At 38.8% G+C, this 22,123-nt stretch overlaps 1 protein-coding gene across 1 annotated transcript in view; it reads left to right on the forward strand.

The window, feature by feature from the left end:
* Positions 1 to 22,123, forward strand: part of NALCN (sodium leak channel, non-selective) — a 272,041-nt gene that overhangs the window by 227,234 nt on the left and 22,684 nt on the right. The window contains 9 exon segments of the mRNA XM_061170618.1: positions 21 to 143; positions 2,144 to 2,200; positions 2,468 to 2,588; positions 2,684 to 2,815; positions 3,776 to 3,943; positions 6,082 to 6,186; positions 9,236 to 9,342; positions 16,793 to 16,913; positions 16,998 to 17,096. Coding sequence (XP_061026601.1) covers positions 21 to 143; positions 2,144 to 2,200; positions 2,468 to 2,588; positions 2,684 to 2,815; positions 3,776 to 3,943; positions 6,082 to 6,186; positions 9,236 to 9,342; positions 16,793 to 16,913; positions 16,998 to 17,096 — 1,033 coding nt within the window.

The raw sequence follows: 22,123 nt of genomic DNA on the forward strand, positions 1-22,123 counted from the left end.
CCGTGATTTTCCCGGTCCAGGAAAGTGCAGGAAGAGGAGCTGAGGGAGAACCACCCGTACTTCGATAAGCCCCTGTTCATCGTGGGTCGGGAGCACAGGTTCAGAAACTTCTGCCGAGTGGTGGTCCGAGCTCGATTCAACGCGTAAGTGACTCCACTGCAGCCAAGGGTTTGGCCCTGAGTCATGCAAACAGCAGGGGGAGTTGTCATCCAAGGAAGAAGGATCGGGTCGTCCTAATGGGGTCACCAAATAACCCGTGGGCTAATTGACCATGCTGCTCCTCTTGGCTGAGCGGCCGACCAGGTGGGAAACAAACAAAGGTTGCAAGTAGTTAACATTTATAGAAAACACACGTTTATGAAGCACTTCACAGCCATTCTTATTTGTTCAGTTCCACAGGCGCCCAAGACGTTTATAGCAGAGTTGTTAACTCCATATTTTATTTTGGAGACAGTTAACCAAGGGGAGACGGAATGACAGAGCTGAGGTCACTGCCCACATCTTCTTTTAGATTTGTTGTTTCTTTGTGGTCAAAATACCTTAATTCTAGAATAGTGCAAAATAGAAATCAAGTTGACTAGTGCTTCTGTTACCAACTCTTATGAGAAGAAAACCCACTGGCCAGTGTCCCTGTCCCTCCCCACATGGAAGAAATGTGTGAGAGGCTGTCAGGGTGATCATCCCAGGGGATGCTGCATTTGGGACAAGCCAAGCCAAGTTTAGCAGGCAACCAGTGGAGGAAGTGGGATTCTTGTCATGCATTAACTCTGAGTAAATATCCAGAAGACATTACGAGTCTGGAGAAAGTGTGAAAACGTTCCATTCAGTAGTTGTACCTTCCCTGATACCATCATTAGTAGCATATGTATGAGCATTACTGTATGTTATGGGCTGAATTGTGCCCCCCTCGTCCAGAGAAATTCAGATGTTGAAGCCCTAATCCCAGCCCCTTAGAATGTGACCTTACTTGGAGATAAGGACTTTAAAGAGGTAATTAAATTAAAATGAGGTCATTCAGGTGGGCCCTAATCATATATGACTGGTGTCCTTGTAAGATGAGGAAACTTGGACACAGACTGCTATAATGAGGGGCAATGTGAAGACGGCCGTCTACAAATCAAGGAGAGAGGCCTGGAACAGATCCTTCCCTCACAGCCTCAGGAGGCGCCAACCCTACTGCCACCTTCAACTCAGACGTCCACCTCCAGAACTGGGAGAAAATAAGTTTCTGTTATTTAAGCCCCTCAGCCTGCAGTACTTTGTTACAGCAGCCCTAGGAAACTAATACATTCTCCTAACCCCTCAGGGCTGGAGGAGACCTCAGGAGCCATTTGGCGTCATTTGTGTCCCCGCTTCTCCAACAGAGGAGGGCATTTAGGTCAGCCGAGGGTAAGGGCTTTGCTCAAGGACGCCAGCTAGGGCCCTCTCTGACTGCCAGTCTACTGTTCTTTCTGCTGTTCTAGAAAGACCTTTGCAATTTAAAGCACCTGAGTGATAATGATTTAAAACCCTGAGTTTTCACAAAGCATCAATAGAAAGAAGCTGGCAGTGTAGAGTTGATTTGATCAGTTCCCTAATTGGATTTTTCATCTGAAATTATCCCATTGGCTGTCTCCATGTTTACAACTAATTGCTAATTCTTGAAGACTGGTCATGGGCTTCCTGAAAGTAAAAGTTATAAATCCCCACCCCAAGAAATTCTATATAAATTACTCCACACGATCACAATTAAATACAGAGTGAAGAATTCTATTTAATTTATGGATATTTAATTAAATAATTATGAGGAACAGCTCCAAACTGCTAAGGCAAAGACTTTGAATGTTTTTAAATGGAAGTCAAAATTTAATTTTGTAATATCCTTGTCAGAAATTGTTGAATGGCGTCATGAATTCTAAAATCAGGCATTTTGAAAAATGTAAACTTTGCTTTCCTAAGCATCAATTGCAAACTCTTCTGATTTTTCTTTCATCTAATGTTCTCTGCCTTCCAAAGTCACATACAGTTAACATATATCATAACAGACATTTTGTAGAGGGTATGAGAGAAATTTTAGGTAGATGAGATGTTTATATGTACTATGCTGCCGAGTTATAACACGCATGCTGTGTCACAGAGTTTATATGTTTGTTCTCTCTTACAGATCTAAAACAGATCCGGTCACGGGAGCTGTGAAAAATACAAAGTACCATCAACTTTAGTAAGCATTACAAACTCTGTTTCCATGCACATTTGAAGTTTCCATGTACTATTTTATGCCGCATAAAAATATAAAAATTCCCTTTATTTTCTTGTTATATTGTGCTGTGAAATAGACGATTGGCGATTCATTTTAAAAATGCCAGTCACTGGCGATTGATTTAAAAAATGCCAATCACGTTTATAGAATCACAGAAGCATCGTCTCTGACTTCTAGCACCTTTTCCTAGAGTGTTTGCGTTTCTCAGTTTTGTCTGGTCTTTGGCAGTGATTTGCTGGGATTGGTGACTTACCTGGACTGGGTCATGATTATCGTAACCATTTGCTCCTGCATTTCCATGATGTTCGAATCCCCCTTCCGGAGAGTCATGCACGCACCTACTTTGCAGGTACTCTGCCAAATCTCAACTCACAGCTAAGCAGAGAAACGCTGACCTGCAATTTTTGCATTCATTGTGACCAACCTGCCTTCTGCCCGTTTCAGATCGCCGAGTATGTGTTTGTGATATTCATGAGCATTGAGCTTAATCTGAAGATTATGGCAGATGGCTTATTTTTCACTCCAACTGCTGTCATCAGGGACTTTGGTGGAGTCATGGACATATTTATATATCTTGTAAGTCTTCGGTTATTTCCTGAATATAAAATTTAATGGTTTTGTAAAATCTCTTGCATTTCTTGGTACAAGAGTGAGATACGTGAGTCACAGAGGTTTAGGTGCCATTAACTGAGTTCCTAAGTAGAGCAGTAGTTTAGTATAGGCAAAGAAAGGGCATGCATGTAAAATCTAAATAAAAAGCATTAAAAATATTCATGGATATGGTTCAAATACATCAACCACATTCCTGTATGCATAAGACATACATTAATGAGGTCTAAGATAGCAAATTTAGTTTGCACACCACAATTCTTGTGGCACCTATACTAAAAAAAAAAAAAAAAAAAAAAAAAACTACATTATATAAGTGATCAATGAGCCACTTATCACTAAAAACAAACTAGAGAGAGTATGCCAATTCCAACACACAAAATGCCAGGCCAGAGAAGGCAACCATTCAACCATCTATTTAAACTAAATGGGGAAACCATAGGAAGGGACTCAAAGAAATTTCTTTCTATATGTCCAAGAAGGCATAAAATCAGTGTCTTTTCCAACACAACAAGGAGAATTGTGACCATTAACATGTAGCATGTTTAGATCATTAACAAAATAGCGAGTATTCAGTCCAGTGTGAGGTTTAGTATCCTTGATCAAAGGAATTTCAATCCTGCTGACTTCTGCGGAGCCTCCAGTATATATGTTAAAAGAAGGGGCAGGAGGCACTGAAGTACCCACACCCACGGTGTGGGCACCCCCATTTCAAACCCCCTGCAGACACCTGATGACTTCCCTTGGGGCTGCTCACAGGTCTGGGTCAAGTCCATAGAGATGAGTTGCACTTATACCCAGTTAATGCTTGTCCCACATAACACGTGGAGTCTCTGCTAAAAGAAACTTGTGGCCAGTTGGCTCACAGAAAATGTAGATAGTAGACGATACATTGCATAAATTCTAGAGATTATTTTTTCCCTCTAGGTGAGCTTGATATTCCTTTGTTGGATGCCTCAAAACGTGCCTGCGGAGTCGGGAGCTCAGCTCTTACTTGTTCTCCGCTGCCTGCGACCTCTGCGGATATTCAAGCTGGTGCCTCAGATGAGGAAAGTTGTTCGAGAACTTTTCAGTGGCTTCAAGGAAATTTTTCTGGTACGTTACAGTCACCCGTTACTCCTGGTTCACGGATTCCAGCTCTTAATGTAGCAAATGAGGGGATAAGGTGAGTCTCGCTTGTCAAGGTTAAGTCTACCATTTTGTTTATTGCCAGAAGATTGTAAAGGTACTAGCAAAACACAACACCGATTCAAAAACTTCACCCATGGATGCTTCTGGCTTATTGGTATATTTAATTCAACAAATATTTTTAGTAAATTAAAGGGAAGCCTTCTGGAAAGTACAGTGGAAGGAGAATCCAAAGAGATAGAATTTTCGGACACTTCCATTCCTAACTCTTGACCCTAATTTATACTCTGGGTTTTAGTTGCCCCATCTGGAAATTAAGAAGAAGTTTCAACACAATCGAATTCACAAACGATATTAGGAGTTAACCCATTTAGGCTCGTAATCTCATTTTCTATGTTCCCACATTCATATAGAACAAAATTTGGCTTTGATCTTTGGAGTGTTAACATAAAACAACTCTTCAAAACTGTAACATACAGGTATACCCTACCTCAATATACAGTAATGAACATTTAGAAATATGACTGAGGAGAAAATATACTTTTTAGTCGGGCAAATATTGATTTAGGGTCTTCTAAGAGCAGGGCTGCAGATAAAACAATGAGTAAGAGGCTCTTTGCTCACAATCTGTTAAAGAAGAATCTTTGCCTTACAACAAAGGAGTGATCACAGGATTCTTTTTATTATTAATGAGTTCTGCTTGTGCATGGAAAACATGAATTAACTTACTAAGCTAGTTTTATATCTTGCTTTCTAGAAACACACCTATAGTGAAAAAACAGCTATAGTTGGAGTTGATTCTAAGGTGTTTTAAAGACAGGCTGTTATGTTACTATAGGCATATAGCTGCGAATACTTTTTAAAATTTTTATTTTATTGAAGTATAGTTGATTTACAATGTTGTGTTAGTATCCTGCTAATACTTTGTTAAAGCTCTGTTTAAAATTCCATATTTTTGGGACTTCCCTGGTGGCACAGTGGTTAAGAATCCGCCTGCCAACGCAGGGGACACGGGTTCGAGCCCTGGTCCGGGAAGATCCCATAGGCCACGGAGCAACTAAGCCCGTGCGCCACAACTACTGAGCCTGCGCTCTAGAGCCCGTGAGCCACAACTACTGAGCCCGTGTGCCACAACTAATGAAGCACGTGTGCCTAGAGCCCATGCTCCGCAACAAGAGAAGCCACCCCAATGAGAAGTCCAAGCACCACAACGAAGAGTAGCCCCCACTCGCCGCTACTAGAGAAAGCCCGTGCACAGCAGCAAAGACCCAACGCAGCCAAAAATAAATAAATTTATAAAATTCCATATTTTTTTTTTGCACTAAAGCCATAACACTGTGGCTTTTCCCACAGCTGGAATTGAGGGAAAACAGAATAGCCCCTGACAATTAATGTTTATGCATCTTTGAGCCCTGATAGAATTTAGAAGATGATTTATTTGAGCCTTGCTTCAGAGGATGTTTCTGTGTAATTTTAGTATCTTTAAGGGATATGTTTAGATTATTCAACCAGTAGAGATCAATGGTTTGTTCAGTATTTTGGCCACTTTTCTCTGCTGAGACCAAAGTAGTCATCTAGCAGAGGGAGCGCCAGCCAATTACCAGATTTGCTTCTCAAGACTGATCTCACACCCTCTGCGTGCGGCACTTTGATACACCCTGAGCCCTCATGCGCGCAAGAAAGCAAAGCCACTATCCCCCTTACGTAGGCTCTGCTAACACACACATGCATCCATTTTGAGAAAATTTGGGAAAGAGAATTATTTCAACATTTTTCTTTTGTTCCATTAAATAAAATAAAGCAAAGTGTTGTTTTCAAAATCAGAAAAGTCCAAGTCATGTCAAAAACACCTTGGCCCGTTTTCTTACATGGAAGTCATATGTTTTTATTCTAAAAATTCAAAACCTGTTGTTAATTTCCTTCTTTTAACATTCCAGCTAGGCTAATTGAATGACCTGCGGGGGAGAAGTTAAAAGGTAGCATCCAAAGACTGTGAATTTCATAAGATGTTATCTGAAAGGTCCTGTTCATAATCACTGCTCAAACCAAACCTACTGTTTATAATTTTTTACCAAGAGATTTGCTGTCTCACTCATTTCTTTCAGGTCTCCATTCTTTTGCTGACATTAATGCTTGTTTTTGCAAGCTTTGGAGTTCAGCTCTTTGCTGGAAAACTGGCCAAGTGCAACGATCCCAACATTATTAGAAGGGTAAGATATCCTTTCTGTCTTTTGGGATGAAAATCAAGAACGTTTACCATCCCTGGGGAGCCATGTGCTGAGGCTGCTTTGAGAACAGAACTCTAAGAATACTCTTCCCATGGACTCCCTTTGCTTAAAGCAGGCAGTGTGTCTCTTCTGGCTGGTAAAGGTTTATAAGATTAAAACACATCTCAGACAGTCCTGTTCTTCCCTCCTATTCCAAGGTCAAGCCACTGTTGACATCTTCCATATAGTCACCCAAGATTCCATGTGAAAACTTTCCCTTTAGGTCTTCCCTAACTTAATCCTGCCTCTGCTGTGACCTGAGACTCATATCAGCAAACAGTTCCCCCAAAATACAAAAGGCAAAGTTTGACTTCCACACCCCTTCTTATGACTTATCCACTCCACATTCCTCTGTTAGGAAGTCAGGGCCTTGCAGTAGCTCTTAGCTGCCCAGAATCTTCCCCATGAAGACAACTAAGACTCAAGCTTGAACCAAGCTTGAATACTTTCGATTCTACTTTTTTTTTTTTTTGGCCGCACTGCATGGCTTGTGGGATCTTAGTTCCCCAACCAGGGATTGAACCCAGGCCCCGGAAATGAAAGTGCCAAGTCCTAACCACTGTACCACCAGGGAAGTCCCTCTACTCTTTTCTTTCTCTTTCTTTGGCCGGTGTTATAAGAGGAGGCTAGCTTCTGGAACAGCCCCATTATGTCAGTAGCTGAACGTAATGAAATGAATATATTTATTGCATGTTGAATAATTCAGGCAGCTCTCCTCCAAATGACCACCCAATGGCTCATGCTTCCTCTGTCCTGTGTCCCTAGCCTTTGCTGTCTTCAAAGTCTTCTCTGTTTAGCTGGCAGTTAGGAACAGAAAACCATCTCTCTCTCAGAGGACTATAGGCAGAGCCTAGAAGCAAGGCATCTATCTTCATCCCACATTCCACTGGAAAGAGCGTGGCCTCACCAGTCTGAAGTGAGACCGTGATGTGTAGTTTCGTGGTGTATTTTGTAGAAAAGGGGGCGGGGTTTGGTTAATAATTAGCCAATCTCTGCTGCATCGCCCACTGTCCCATTCTCTTAGAATCCTGCCTGATGTTACAAGTAAGTTAATGGAGTGAACCCAGTTCTGCTGATGTATAAAACTAGCAAGAGCATTTCCTCTTCCACCCAGGTAAAATAATGCTTAAGTCCCATTAAAATGCATGTTTCCAAAAGGGCTACCAGAGCTGAACTAAAACACTTATTCCCGTATTTCCAGCAAATATGGCTGTCTAATATAAATTTTATACTACTATGACATTCCTACATTTTGAGGCTTCTAATTATAAAGCTTAGTAGCTCTCAAATTTTTAGAAAATACAGGTAACATCTTTGTCCAGTCAAAATATATTATCAGTCATGTTAATAATGAGATTTTTCAGGAAGAGGCAGAGCAGAAGAGACAAACTTAGGATGGGCAGACCTTACGCTATTTCACAAGGTATCGCCCGGGTCGCTGCTTCCTTTAACTCCCCTTCCCAGAGGTTCCAGGAATTTTGATAAACCTGACAAGACATGCAAGGAACACGCTATAAAGGTCATGGTGTACCAAGGGAGCTAAATGAAGGCAGTAATAATGAGCTGATGCATTAGTCCACAAGCTTATGTAAGGAAAGCAGGGTTATTTTAGGTCCATCCTGAATAGAGGCCAGAAAGATAATAACAACATTTCAAGGTGAAGCCTCGTAGGAATAGTGGATGACGCAGGGGAGTAATAATGGCCTAAGAGCCTTGTGATTTTAGACTATCTGCTCATACCCAGCCCAAGCTAAAGAGTAATGACTTGTATAGGGGACGGAGGGCACACGGTGGACGGACAGACATACAGATACCATGAGGCATTTATTCTTTTCCACAGAACAATGAGGTCTCTGTGGGAAGCTCATAAGGAAAGTCTAAGAAAACTTAGCCATCAAAAGCCCATCAGGAGCAAGCAGAATAATTGCAAAAAAAATTGGCGTAGTGAGAAGTGGCCCGTGTCTTTGTATTTGGACGAATTCTTTTCTAGTCCTAACATAAGAGGCCAAAGCCAAGCGTGTCATGTGGATGAAGGGGATACTTCAGTTTACCTTTATAAAAGAAGAGACAAACCCAAGGAAAAGGGGAAACTAGATACCCCAACATCTGGATCTCACAGCTCACATTTAAAGGCCATGAAACTTGAGTTGTTGGTGCCATGTCTCCAGTTGGAATCATATAATATGTGGTGTTCGATGGCTGGCTTTTTCACTTAGCATAATATCTTCAAGGTTCATCCATGTTGTAGCATGTGTCAGTACTTCATTATTTTTATGGCTGAATAATATTCCACAGTATGGATAGACCACATTTTGTTTGTGTATTTGTTGATTGACGGACATTTGAATTGTTTCCACCTTTGAGCTATTGTAAATAATGCTATTTATAATAATAATGATATAAACATTCATGTACAAATTTCCATGTGAATATATGTTTCATTTCTCTTGGGTAGATACCTAGGAGAAGAATTGCTGCGTCCTGTGGTAACTCTTTAATTATTTAAGGACCTGCCACACTATTTTCCAAAGTGGCTGCACCATTTTCCATTCCCACCAGCAGTGTATGAGGATTCTAGTATGAGGATTAAGATTTCTGCACATCCTTGTCAAAGCTTGCTATTTGACTTCTTGATTAGAGCCTTCTTAGTGAGTTGGAAGTGGTATCCCATTGTGCTATTGATTTGCATTTCCCTGATGACTAATGATGCTGAGCATCTTTCCATGTGCTCATTGGCTATTTGTATCTCTCCCTTGGAGGAATGTCAGTTCATATCCTTTGCCCACTTACTAACATTTTCAGCATCAACTTTCACCTGCTTATCTCTGAAGTCTTTGTTACTATTTGCTGAGTAGCTATGCACATCTCTGCTGTTATATAAAAGACCTCCGTCGTTCTATGTAAAAAATGTTTCTTTGATCTTTTCTGACTTCATTTTCTGACCAGGTTCTTTTCCTCCTCCTTTTATTTATTTATTTTTTTTCTGTTTTAGGAAGATTGTAATGGAATATTCAGAATTAATGTAAGTGTGTCCAAGAACTTAAATTTAAAATTAAGACCTGGAGAGAAAAAACCTGGATTTTGGGTGCCCCGTGTTTGGTAAGCATATCAGAAAAATATCCTGAAGAATGCTATATTTGTCAGTATAAGGGTTTTTTCCCCAGTTTTATTGTGAAATAATTGCCATATATCACTGTATAAGTTTAAGGCAAACAGCATGATGGTTCAATTTACATATATTGTAAAATGATTATCACAATAGGTTTAGTTAACAACTATCACCTCATATAGGTCCAGTTGAAAGAAAAGAAAAAAAATTCTCCTCGTGATGAGAACTCTATTCTCTTAACACCTTTTCTGTGTATCACACAGCAGTGTTAACTATAGTCCCTATGTTGTACATTACATCCCTAGTATTTATTTGTGTTATAACTGGAAGTTTGTACCTTTGACCACCTTCCTCCACTTCCTCTCCTCCCCCCACCTCTGGTAAACACAAATCTAATCTCTTTTTCTATGAGTTTAGTCGGGGGAGTTTTGCTTTTGTTTTTGTTTTGTTTTGTTTTTTTAGATTACACACACAAGTGAGATTATACAGTATTCGTCTTTCTCTGTCTGACTTATTCACTTAGCATAATGGGCCTTCATGGTCCATCCATGTTCTATATAAGTATATATAGTATAAGGTTTTAAAGCAGTGTAATATGGCATGCAACTAAAAGTAGTTCTGCTAGAATTACTTAAAATAATTTTAAGTAATGCAAGGCAAGGCACTGAATTACAATAGGATGCAAAAATAAAAGAAATAAGATAAATAAGAGAGGAGGTGGTACACTGAGTCCCAGGGTTGCTTCATGAAACTAATGAAATATCACTGCAGTATTTTTCTAATCCTTTAACGTATGTATCTGGACTCACATGGTTTTAAAAATTAGTGAGGCTTATAAAAAAAGAGTGAAATAATGCCATTTGCCGCAACATGAATGGACCTAGAGATTATCATACTAAGTGAAGTAAGTCAGACAAAGACAAATATCATATATTGCTTATATGTGGAATCTAAAAAAAAATTGATACAAATGAACTTATTTAAAAAACAGAAAAAGGCTCACAGATATAGAAAACAAACTTATGGTTACCAAAGGGGAAAGGGGATGGGGGGGGATAAATTAGGAGTATGGGATTAGCAGATACAAAATACTACATATCAAATAGATAAAAAATAAAATCCTACTGTATAGCACAGGGAACTACATTCAGTATCCTGTAATAAACCATAATGGAAAAGAATCTGAAAAAGAATTTATATATATATATATATGAATTTATATATATATATAAATAAATATATATATAAAAGAATTTTTATATATATACATATACATATGTATGTATATGTGTGTATATATATATGTATATACAGCTGAAGCATGTATATGTGTGTGTGTGTGTATATATATATATAGCTGAAGCACTTTGCTGTATACCTGAAACTAACACAACGTTGTAAATCAACTATACTTCAATAAAAATAAATAAAAATTTTTTAGAATAAAAATTAGTGAGGCTTAAAAGAAAAAAGATTTTCTATCAATTTTTAATCAAATTTTAATTCAACTTTTAAACCAATTTTTAAACATTTTAACAATTTTAATCAAATTAAAACTAAACTCCTACTGACTTTATATCTTTAAGGAAGATCTGATGTCCTCATAACAGTTGTAGAGAAGCCTAAATCATAAAACTATTTCAATTTTAAAACCCATTTACATTGAAGGATTTTGTTATTGAAATCCTGGAAGGGAATAATCAGTAGTAACACAATTGATTTTATCTAACTGCCTCTTTAAAAAAATTTTTTTTAAATAAGTTTTTAAAGCATTCACATCAAAGCCAGAAGTACCTGGTACCTTCTTTCTCAACCATTTCCCTAATGACTATGAATAAAATCTCTCAATCTGCTTCACTGATGCACAGAGTGTTCCATCAGCTTCATTTGTCCTTTTAAATCGTTATCTGTTTTCTTTTTATTTCATTTTTTACCTCTTAGAATAATGAGTGAACCACAGAAACTGCTCTGCTTTTGTCACAATTGATGTTCTCTACTAAATGTCAAAACTCTTTAAAAGGAATAGCATTTCACCCAGTTGTACCCTTAGGACTCGTTGTTACCTGCTTTGGCATTTCTCTAATGTGAAATTCACTTTCATAAACAATTCAATACAATTTATATTGGTTTTCTTTTAATACCAAAGAACTATGGAAAAAAGATTAATTTTGGATGTGAGGCTTGAGCATGGGTAGAGAAGTATATAACACATGGGAATATCTTTATCCCAGTGTTAACTAGAAAAGCAGTCTAATTTACGTTACAATAAAAAATTAAAGAAGCATAAAATGTTTATTTTGTTGTGAGATTAAAACTCATTATTATACCGTAAATAATTTACTTATATCAGGACATCAATTTTTTTTTCCAAAATTTTTTGGAATTTTGTCTAAAGTCTCAAAGTTGAGGTCAAGGGGAGATTAAAGTATCCTGACATTCTAAAGAGGCCAACTAAACCAATCCCATCAGAACTTACTCAAACATCATCCGTCACCCAGCTCCTGTAAAAGAAAACACTGCATTCAAAGATAACATCATGGTAGTGAATGAAGTCAAGAGCAGAGAGTGCTATGGCATCACGCCCCCTTCACTGTGGGGAAAGGTGGACGGTGCTTCTCCCATTCATATGAGGACCCCTGGAAGGACCAGTTGATATCAGAGTTTGGCAAGGCAAGAAGAGAGGCTCTTGTGGGCAAGCTGCTCCTCATCATCTGGGAAGACGGGGTGATCTGCTGTTTCTGGAGGGCCACGTCATCCCTGCCAAGGGCCACCTGACCTGAGCCTTCTTGTTGGAACCCTGCTGCAAAGGGCTGTGTGCTGGGGACAGGGTGCCCCTATGGGAAGAAGCTGTGGGAACGTTTCCGGGAGTAGGAGCTGAGAATCACCTAGAGGCTACACTCACGGCAGGAAGAGCACACTGGGGCATCCTCATGCTGGGGAGTGTAGCCATAGGAAATGTGAGGTACAGTAAAGCCAACAGATCGAGAGGATTACCACTGAAAAGATAGTTTGTTACTCATCGTTCCCAAGAGGAGGGGGCATGCCACTGCACGGGGGACCACCTGGGGAAGCACCAGGGTGAATCAGCAGGCGGAGAGGTGGGGAGAGCTGGGGCCAAGAGCCTTTACTGTGGTTTCCCTGGGAAGGAACGGGTGAGGCAGGGCAAGCAGGCTTAGGGATGGCTAGTTTGAATAATTTTAATGGGCTCTAGAGCATAGAGGCCATCCATTGTGGTCTGGTACCTGGCACTGGGGTGATTAGGGCAGGTGGATGGTGGCCCAGAGTGTGAAAGCCTGATAGAGGAGGTGATTGGTGGGGGGCTGGACTCTGGGTTGGTTGGTTTGTATTTGAAAAGCACACCCTGAAAAGGGCTCGTCTTGAGGCGGGGAGGAGGACGAGGGAGGCACGAGGCCAGGAAGGGTGACTCAGGCATCTTATCGGGTGTCCAGAACAAAGTGCGTCCAGCGTCTGTATGTGGGACAGATGCTCAAGTGCCAAGTTCACAGAAGCTAGAAACACTGTTCAAACATGGAGTGTTTCTTGGGAACACCAAAATGAGCTCTGTGAAAGAACAACGGCTGCTGTGAGGAGAGCGCCAATGGCCACAGTCCAGCAGAGTCAGACACACAAGATGTGATGTCTCGAACCCCAGCTGCATCCCACCCCTTCTTGTAAGACCCAGGCAGTCACCAAGAGGAGGAGTGGACCAGAGTGGCTGACACTCTTTTTCCCTCCTCAGACCACGGGTCAGGCTTGAGCTGCTGAGGGTGGGATCCTGGTATAGGTTTGAATGGAGTGGGCATTTTAGAATGAGGCTGACTATATACTGAAAAGCTCTGGGCTCTCCCCAAGGTGTCAGGAAGGGAGTAGAATGCACTGGAAGGTAGCATTAGGAGGAGAGTAAGCTGTTTCCGGTTGTACCCTATGGCGTTCCACGTGTTCCATAAAACCAGCTCTCTAAGATTTTAAAATCAGCTAATTGAAATGTAATGTTTTATGGAAGCTATTATTAAGGACTTCAAGTTCAATGACATTTTAAAAGCATAAGCAAACAGAGGGACATCACTTGAACGTTATCACAATAGCTTTTCCCATTTGTTCAGAATATTGTGACTTGGGTTAGTTTTAGTGAAATACAAATCTTTCATCAAATAAATGTCAACTGTAACCATGATAATTTTCACATTTTGTTTCTCTAATAATCTTGTCAAGAGTTAGCAGCTGAAAATTTTGTAATTTTATATTGGCTAATTTATGATTAAGAAAATAACTTATATCTGGGAATTAGCCTAGAGGAATGCTCTGATAATTATAATTAGGACATAAATATGCACTAGCTAATTCAGGAGACAATCTGGCTTCTGCATTCTCTCTTCAGATGAATACATTCATTTTCTTCCGAATCACTCAGACTTGATGAGATAAAAATTACCTTGGTAAAAAGGATTAAACATATCATATATTATACATATTGTGTGTTTTGTCTTAAGCAGAGGTCTGGGATTTAGGAAAAGGAAATGCATGGGAGAGAAATCAACAAAGCATTCAGTTTTACAATAAATATATTTACTAAGTGTTTACTGTTCGCCAGGAATTATGCTGTCACTGCGAACAAGCTATGGCCTCTGACCCCTAAGAGCTAGAAGTCCAATGAAGAACAGAAAATAAAATTTAAAATAATTTAATACAATATGCTGAAGTTTTAATGCTACATAAATAAGCCCCTAGACTCACTTGAAGTTCACCAGAAGCTTACCTCTAGGTAATTTCAAATTACACTGTGATACATTCTAGGCAGAAAGAGATCAGATTTTTTTTGTCGAATCTAAGGCTCAAACAATTTGGGTACGCTCTCTAAGAAAAAGAATATAAAACTACTTTGCTTTTTTAAGTTTAACAGAAACATATGACTATGTGAGCTCACTCCTAGGCCCCTTCCTGAGTCTTGGAAGGGACCTGGGTCAGGGAGGGGCCCTGAGGCTTACCCTTAAGTTTCTTTTGCTCCGTGATGTATCAGCCTCTGATTCTAGGGTACGGAGAGGCAAAGGGTTCAGTGGTACACGCAGGAGAGAGGCTCCTAATCCAAACAATGACTGGACCAGGGAGAAGGACCTAGAGGAGAAGACACCCAGTTAACTCTTGAAGGGTGAATAGGAATTAAGCAGGTGAAAGGGGGAGGAGCCACGGGCAGGTGAGAGTGAGGGGCCAGGCAGAGGTAAGATTGTTGCAGGCTGTGGAAACTCAAATTGCTATTACCAAAGCGTGAGGCAAAAAGCAGTCTGCCTTCCAGAAAATACTAGTTTCTGATTTCTTTAGATGGCAGAGCTGTGTAAGATACAGGGTACCATCTTGGACCATGTCATCCCCTGCATTTCCACATCCCAGGGCAGAGGCTAGATTCCTCTCCTCCATGGCACCCCCATCTTCCCAGAGGAGAAGCAGCTCTCCTTATCATGACCTGGGGTCCCTGGAGCACTTGTCACTGGGAGGTAGAAAACTCAGATTGTGAGGTCAGAACTGATTCTTCATTTTTCTGAATTGGATAGACAAGATTGTAATCTTTTAAAAATTAACCAGAAAAGATACTATTTAAATAGCCTTCCAGATCAAGGGAGGCCAACAGGAAAAATGACAATATTGGATTGTGTTTGGGATTTGTTGAAGTCCTCTGTAGTTATTGGTAAAGTTTCAAACTTTCCAATTTTAGTATCATGAACAAAGCATAAACATATCCAATATGATTAAAACTGAGACTTTTAATGTGGTATATTCTTCCAGCAATTTAAGTCTATGATTCTCCATTTTACTTTTCTTGCTTTAGCCTGAAAGTGTATTTTAACATATTCTAACTTCTAAAGGATGTGGAACATGAGAATAGTTTGGGTTGCTGCAAATTCAGCTAAAAAAAGCACTTTTACATAAAGAAAATGGATGGGTAAGAAAGTTCAACATCAGATCTGAGAGCTGACTCACTTGGTTTAAAAAAAAATCCTTATTCAAGAAAATTGTGGCATCTGTAGCATCCTTACAGAGTCTGTCTGCTGTAAAATATATTAAATTTAATTGAAACCCCCAAAAGGAAAGATTGTTGGAAAAATCCAAGAGAATATGCTTGTCTTTCATACTTAAAAAATATAAATCAGAATCCCTAAATATTAATACCTGAGTGGGGCTTTTTTAGTATATAGAAAACATTTCTACCAATCAGCTTTAAACCTTTAAAAACAAGTCAGTCTCAGTTTTATGTTTTCTTATTAGATTCCCACATATTTAGTATTAAAAAAAGAAAACTTATAAAAGTATATCTCATGATAGTCTCTAGTTTTGAAAACCATAAAAGGTGGTAGAAAAATACTAAACCGGATTCCCCCTAGAATGTTGGCTCCTATGAAGGTTAACTTTTGATAAATGTGCTAGCAAGAAAAAAAAATTATCAAAATATAATTTAGCTAGGCTTCAGTAGGCCTACTCTAGTCAATAATCCTGAGCTCACGTCATCAAATTCAGGAAATGTGGTGATAGTCATGATTTTCCAGCATGTGGTTGTCTAAATCTTTTAATTATTTAAAATAGCCTCAGAAAAGGGGGATTAAAAAAAAAGACACTGAAATCTTCTGTTAACAAATATGTGAGCTAAGACCTATAATGACTAGGGGAGATGCAGTGTAGTAGAAAGATGTTAGTGGAAAGAAAAAAGTATACACGTGTCAGAAAAACAAGAAATGAGACATCCCCTGACCCCCCAAAAATAGAGGGTCCAAAATGTTTTAGAACTCAGGAGTTAACTGTGCGGTAGGCAGCACACTATACACTGGGGTCTACAAGAAGTATCCGTTGAGAACATTTGGAGTTAATGAGAGAAAAAAATCCACCTGGGAGGGGGTGATCTGGAGACACGTAGGGTATGTGCCACCTCAGGAACCTCTAAAGCATCACTAGGTCACAGCACGCTGCTCACGTGATGACACAGAATAAAATAAAGTGGCCAAATTCTACTCATTTTACACTTTCTGTACTAACACCAGGATTTATAATTCATGCCTTTAGGAAGGTTTTCTAATGTAAAACCATTTCAAAATTCACATCCAAACTCCAATGCCCCTTTGTAAGAATCTCCTGCACAAGTTCTAACCAGAAAGTCCTCGGTATGCTAATCAGGACCAGCCAGAGACGCTGCAGAACCTCTGGAGCTAGAAGTCGAGGGACATAGCATTTTACTGTTTTCGATTGAGAACACCCCATTATTGCCTAGTAATTAACTGCATAATTAATAAATTCTAACACATCGATGCATTCTTATGAGTTAGCAAACAAATGCCATCTAACCTACCTTCCAAGTGCCACCTATGCTTTGCACCCAAGATTGGAAAGAGTTATAGATATTGCCTTCGGGTGCTTCTCCCTGGAATTCCACGGAACATTCCTCTTTCTGACTTGCAGGGCGAATCCTCGGAACTTTAATTTTGACAATGTGGGCAATGCTATGCTGGCATTGTTTGAAGTTCTCTCCTTGAAAGGCTGGGTGGAAGTGAGGGATGTTATTATTCATCGTGTGGGTCCGGTAAGCACGCACTGGAATCCTTTGAATGTTACCACAGCTGCTTTCATTGGCTTTGATGAATAACCGTATTTTTCATTTATACAGATGCATGGAATCTATATTCATGTTTTTGTATTCCTGGGTTGCATGATTGGACTGACCCTTTTTGTTGGAGTAGTTATTGCTAATTTCAATGAAAACAAGGTAAGAATTCTTGGTTTGAATTCCGCAGCGTTTATTCTTTCCTAGCCGCTCACTTTGAGTTCCCTTTTCCACACACGGCGTGAAATCGCATTAAACTGTAAAGTGACCAGTGTAAATAATCTCTATAACTATTTTACAAGCTACCTCATTGCTGCCTTTCAGGCACATTATTTCAGAGCACAATTCTCTTGCTAAATTTCCTCTTTTGGTAATGGTGTCATTAATTTGCCGAGGACTGAAAAGCGCATCTCCTATTGTTCAAATTGAAAGGATGTGCAGCAAGTTATTAAAATACAGTAGCTGAAACCGATGCACTGATCGCAGGTAGTATGCCTTTCACTAAATGTAAATTGGATGCTTCTTTGTAACTCAGTAGGTGAACTCAGAATTTTGATGGGATGGGGGTGAGGGTTGCGGTAGAAATTGTAAAATCCTAATTCATGGGATAAAAAGATTTTTCTAATTTCGCATAAAAACTTTGCATACTTTACGAATTCAGGCGGCATGCTGAGTTCGTAACAGCTCTAACGATCAGTGTAAGAGCTCACAAATAGAAAACAGCAAGTGTAGTTTCCTGTCAAAAAGAGAGCTCGGGAGAAACTTTCGATGTCGGTCTTCTGGACGTGGCTGAGACGCCCTCTGTTGGGTAAGGGTCAGTCTTCCTCTGGCATCATGCACTGAGGTTTTACACGCTCACCTCTCTATTCTCACAACTCTGAAATGCACAGTTGAAGGAAAAGCAGACTACAGAGGTGAAATCATTGTGTGGGGCTTATAAGGAGTGGAAACTGGGGCCAGGATTCAGAAGTGGTGCCCATTGCTGTCATTCAAGGGTATAAAAACATCGCCCGATGCTCTGCCTTGAATTAAAGCTAGATTTGCCTGCATTGCGCCGTGCTGCTCCGTGTCATTCATAGCCGGGCCCTTTGGTTTGTGTAGCTGCACACGGCACTGTCTCATTCACGTCCCCCCAGGCTCCAAGTGTGTGGTACCAGCTACTCAGCCAATTGCCACCTTTGATGTGTGCCTAATGAGGATGTCACTTGGTTCTGCCTTTCAAAGGGTTCGAGTTGAAAATCCCCCTCTTTGGGCCCCAACACTACTCCAACTCACAGAAACATGGAATTTAGAGAGAGAAAGAAAAATAGAGATCAGATTGCCCAGCCCCCTGTTTTACTTTAACACATTCATAAACGAGTTTCTTTAAGCCCAACAGTGTGTTCAATTTAATACCACGTGGAAAGAGGAAGATGGGTCTTTTTAGATGCCTTTGAGCCATGCCATGGAGCAGACACTGGGAATTGCAGATCGCGGGCTGAAGCTAATCAGTCAGTTAGCAGAGTTTAGGTACTGCTTGCTCAGAACACCTTCCCAGACCCTCTGAGCAGATCTGATTTCAGACGAATTCAGTCCTAAGGTAGCTCACAATTCAGCAGCATAAATGAAACAACATAAAACGTCCCATAACTGAAGGCAGGTGCATAATTAATTGCAGCTCTCGAACTTAGAGGAATGGCTGAAATAAGAATAACAGGAGGTCTGCTTACAACACTGGTCGTAGTGCTGTTCGGAAGGAGGAAAGAGGCCTCTTGGCCTGAGAAAGGGGAGTGTGGATGTTAGCTCAAAAGGGTGCTTAGGGAAAGGGGAAGAGCGGAAGAAATTGTGTAACAGGCATTAAAAACATGACCAGTTCATTGGAGATATAAATTTCTAAATTATGTGAACCTTTTAGGAAAGATTTTTTTCGGCAAGTTTTTTAGGTGGTCGTGCATGAGATACTTCCTATATAACACATTTATTCATTTTTTTATTCACTCATTCAGCATATTTCTTTGAGGGCTTACTAGGTGCCAGACGCTCTTGACCCTGAGGACATAAGGAACTAAATACATAAACTAAAAACTAAACATATGAAGATTTCTACCCTCATGGAGCTCACATTCTAATGGTCATTCCCAAGGTATATAAATAGATTTCCAAATATACAGGCAATAGAGAGATCTAAAGATATGGACAACAGGTAAGCTTTGGAGGCAATGTTTTCACAATTCAGAATTATGCAAAATTATGTCTTCCCTAGATAATGGAAGCCTGTTTAAAAGTTCAAAGTCTATGCCAGTAATACATATTTTTAAATTTCCCTACTATAAGATAATATGCTTGATTAATAAACTTAATTTCACAATAATAAACTTTCAGAGGTTTTCATATATTAATGGTCAGATGATACCACCATGCTTATTATTCTTTCGGATCCTTTCAGAGTTCAACCTTCAAAAATATCTAGTTTTGTTTAATAAAGGAATGATACTCATGTCTCTATGTTCAGAGAAAAGTATTTGTTTGCAGTTAGTGAGAAAAAGTGGTTTAGCATTATTAATATAGAAAAAATTAATTTAAAACAAAACTCATTATTAGGAATAAACAGTGTAATTAAATAATGACAAAAGAAACTAATGACCACAAGAATATAGAATTCCTGAATCTCAAAATGTACAAAGCAAAGCAATATTTAACCAAATTATTTTAAAAAGCTAGCAAATCCAAAATCTGATGAAAGATAGGTAGTAATGTATTTCTCTAAGAAACTCATAAATCAGAACAAAAAGTACATGTTAGATTTGACACGATGAAAACATTTGGTCCAATGGACATATAAAGATCTCTGACTCTGACAATTTGAGACTATGTATTACTTTCAAGTACAAAATGTATCATCTACAAAGTCATAAAACAATAATTACCAAAGAATTGATAATGTACACATGTTCTCTATCATAATTTTAAAAGATAGCAAAAAATTCCCCATAATTTGGAAATATTAAGACAGCATTCTAAGTAATTTTTGAGTTACAGAAGAAATCAGAATAGAAAATCACAAAGCATTTAGATAAATCATTGATAAAAATTACATTAAAACTCACAAGGTATAGATAAATCAGTAATTAGATGGAAATTTATAGCTTTTAAGTGTACATGTTAGAGAAGAATCAAATAGTGATGATTAACATGCCAAATACACAAATCAATAAATTATAATCAGAGCAACAAAGTGAAATAGAAGAAAATGGGAGGAAGAAAATAACAAAGATAAAAGAACAGAAATTAGTGATATAGAAAATAAAGTAACTTATAGAAAAGCTCAAGAATGAGAAAAACTGGTTTGTTGAAATAAATTAGATTGATAAGACTCTTACAGGGGTGAGCATGAACAAAAATGCGGAAAAACAAGCTATGGTAAGTATAATAGTGCCATCATTGTTACAGGGATAGAAAGTTAGGCTTACAGAATAGAACAGAAAGCCCTAGGAGGGACCCATGTGTATATGAAACAGAAGTAGCACAACAAGTCAGTGGCGAAGATGAGACCATCCATAGTGGTGCTGGGATAATTCATTGATTGTCTAGATCTCAGAAATTAAACTGACATTTCTACCTTACAGCATACTCAAGAATGAATTCCAGATGAATGAAAGACTCAGCTATGAAAAGCAAATTTTAAACCATTTTTAAACCATGGAGAATGTGTTTTTGACCCTGGAGTAGCTGTAGAGTTCTTGACATTAACCACAAAGTGAAATCCATAAAGAAAAAAAATTATAAGTCAGATTACATTAAAAGGAAAAGTTTCTGAATGATAAAAGACACACTAAGCAAAATTAAAAAAAAAAAAAGCAAGCTAAGACTAAGAGAAAATACTTACAACTCACATAACTGACAAAATATTAGTATCCAGAACATATTAAGAATTTCTACAAAACATCAAAAAGTAAATATCCAAATACAAAAATGAGCAAAGAATATGAACAGGCAATTCACAAAGGAACACACAGGAATCACCTTGTATACACACTGAAAATGTTTCGTCTCATTAATATTAAAACTAAATCAGATACATTTCACACCCATCAAATGACCAAATTAAAATGTCTGATAGGATCAAGTATTGGCAAGAATATAAGGAAATGGGAACACTTGTAGAATGAAACCAATTTTCTTGGTTATTGCTCTTTGGATAGCACCTTGGAAATCTCTGGTAAGTGTGGAAATGTGTAAACTCCTAGACCCCAGCAGTTCCTTTCCTAGAGATTTACCACAGAGCAAGATGTTTACCATGAGACAGTACCTGTGTGTTTATTGTAGCATTGTTTATAGTCCATAAACCTAAAATGAGAACTTCTGACATATCTGTACAGTGGGATACTGTGTGATCAGTTAAAAAACTAATCAGATCTGGTATCTAGTTGTATGGAAAATGTAATTTTCAGTGAAGATGAAAACAAACAAACTGGGGACTTCCCTGGTGGTCCAGTGGTCAGGACTCTGTGCTTCCACTGCAGGGGTCTGGGTTCGATCCTTGGTCGAGGAACTAAAATCCTGCAAGCCGCGGGGTGCGGCCAAAAAAAAATAATAGTAAAAAACAAACTGCGTAAATTGCCACATGTTGGATACCATTACAGAAATTTATAAAATTAAAAACAAACACATTCTTATATATTTATATATACATAAGCAGCAAAAGTCTGAAAACACAGTGAGGAGGATGTACCCCTGAAAGATAGTTAGCTGTGTGTCAGGAAAGGCAGGATGGGAGAGGGGAGGTGGTTTTTCTCCAGTTTCTTAAATTATATTTCTGCCTTTGTAATATAATGTAATGAAATGTAATATATTCAAGTGCATTTTAATGATGCACTCTATTATATAACAAAGAATATCTGATCTCATTTAACCGATTGTCACAGCACAAATTTCTTAAATATGCAATTCTCTGACCTCATACCACTTAAAAATAATTTCACGATTGCATGTAACAGAATGATTTCTAAAAAGACACAATAGCCTTAACCAGAAGCAGCAGCATTGATAAGCTATCATTTTGCTGCAGTTTTTTCTACTATGAAAGGAAACTAACCACTGTTAGAGTATCTCTTTTAGAAAATCTAATCATGTAGAAAACCTTCTTTAGATTTTTCCCAAACCTGAATATTATACATGTTCAAAGATGCCAACTGAAGGCTGCTGAATCT

The sequence above is a fragment of the Eubalaena glacialis genome, chromosome 16 (assembly GCF_028564815.1).
Source record: "Eubalaena glacialis isolate mEubGla1 chromosome 16, mEubGla1.1.hap2.+ XY, whole genome shotgun sequence".
NCBI classification, from domain to species: domain Eukaryota; kingdom Metazoa; phylum Chordata; class Mammalia; order Artiodactyla; family Balaenidae; genus Eubalaena; species Eubalaena glacialis.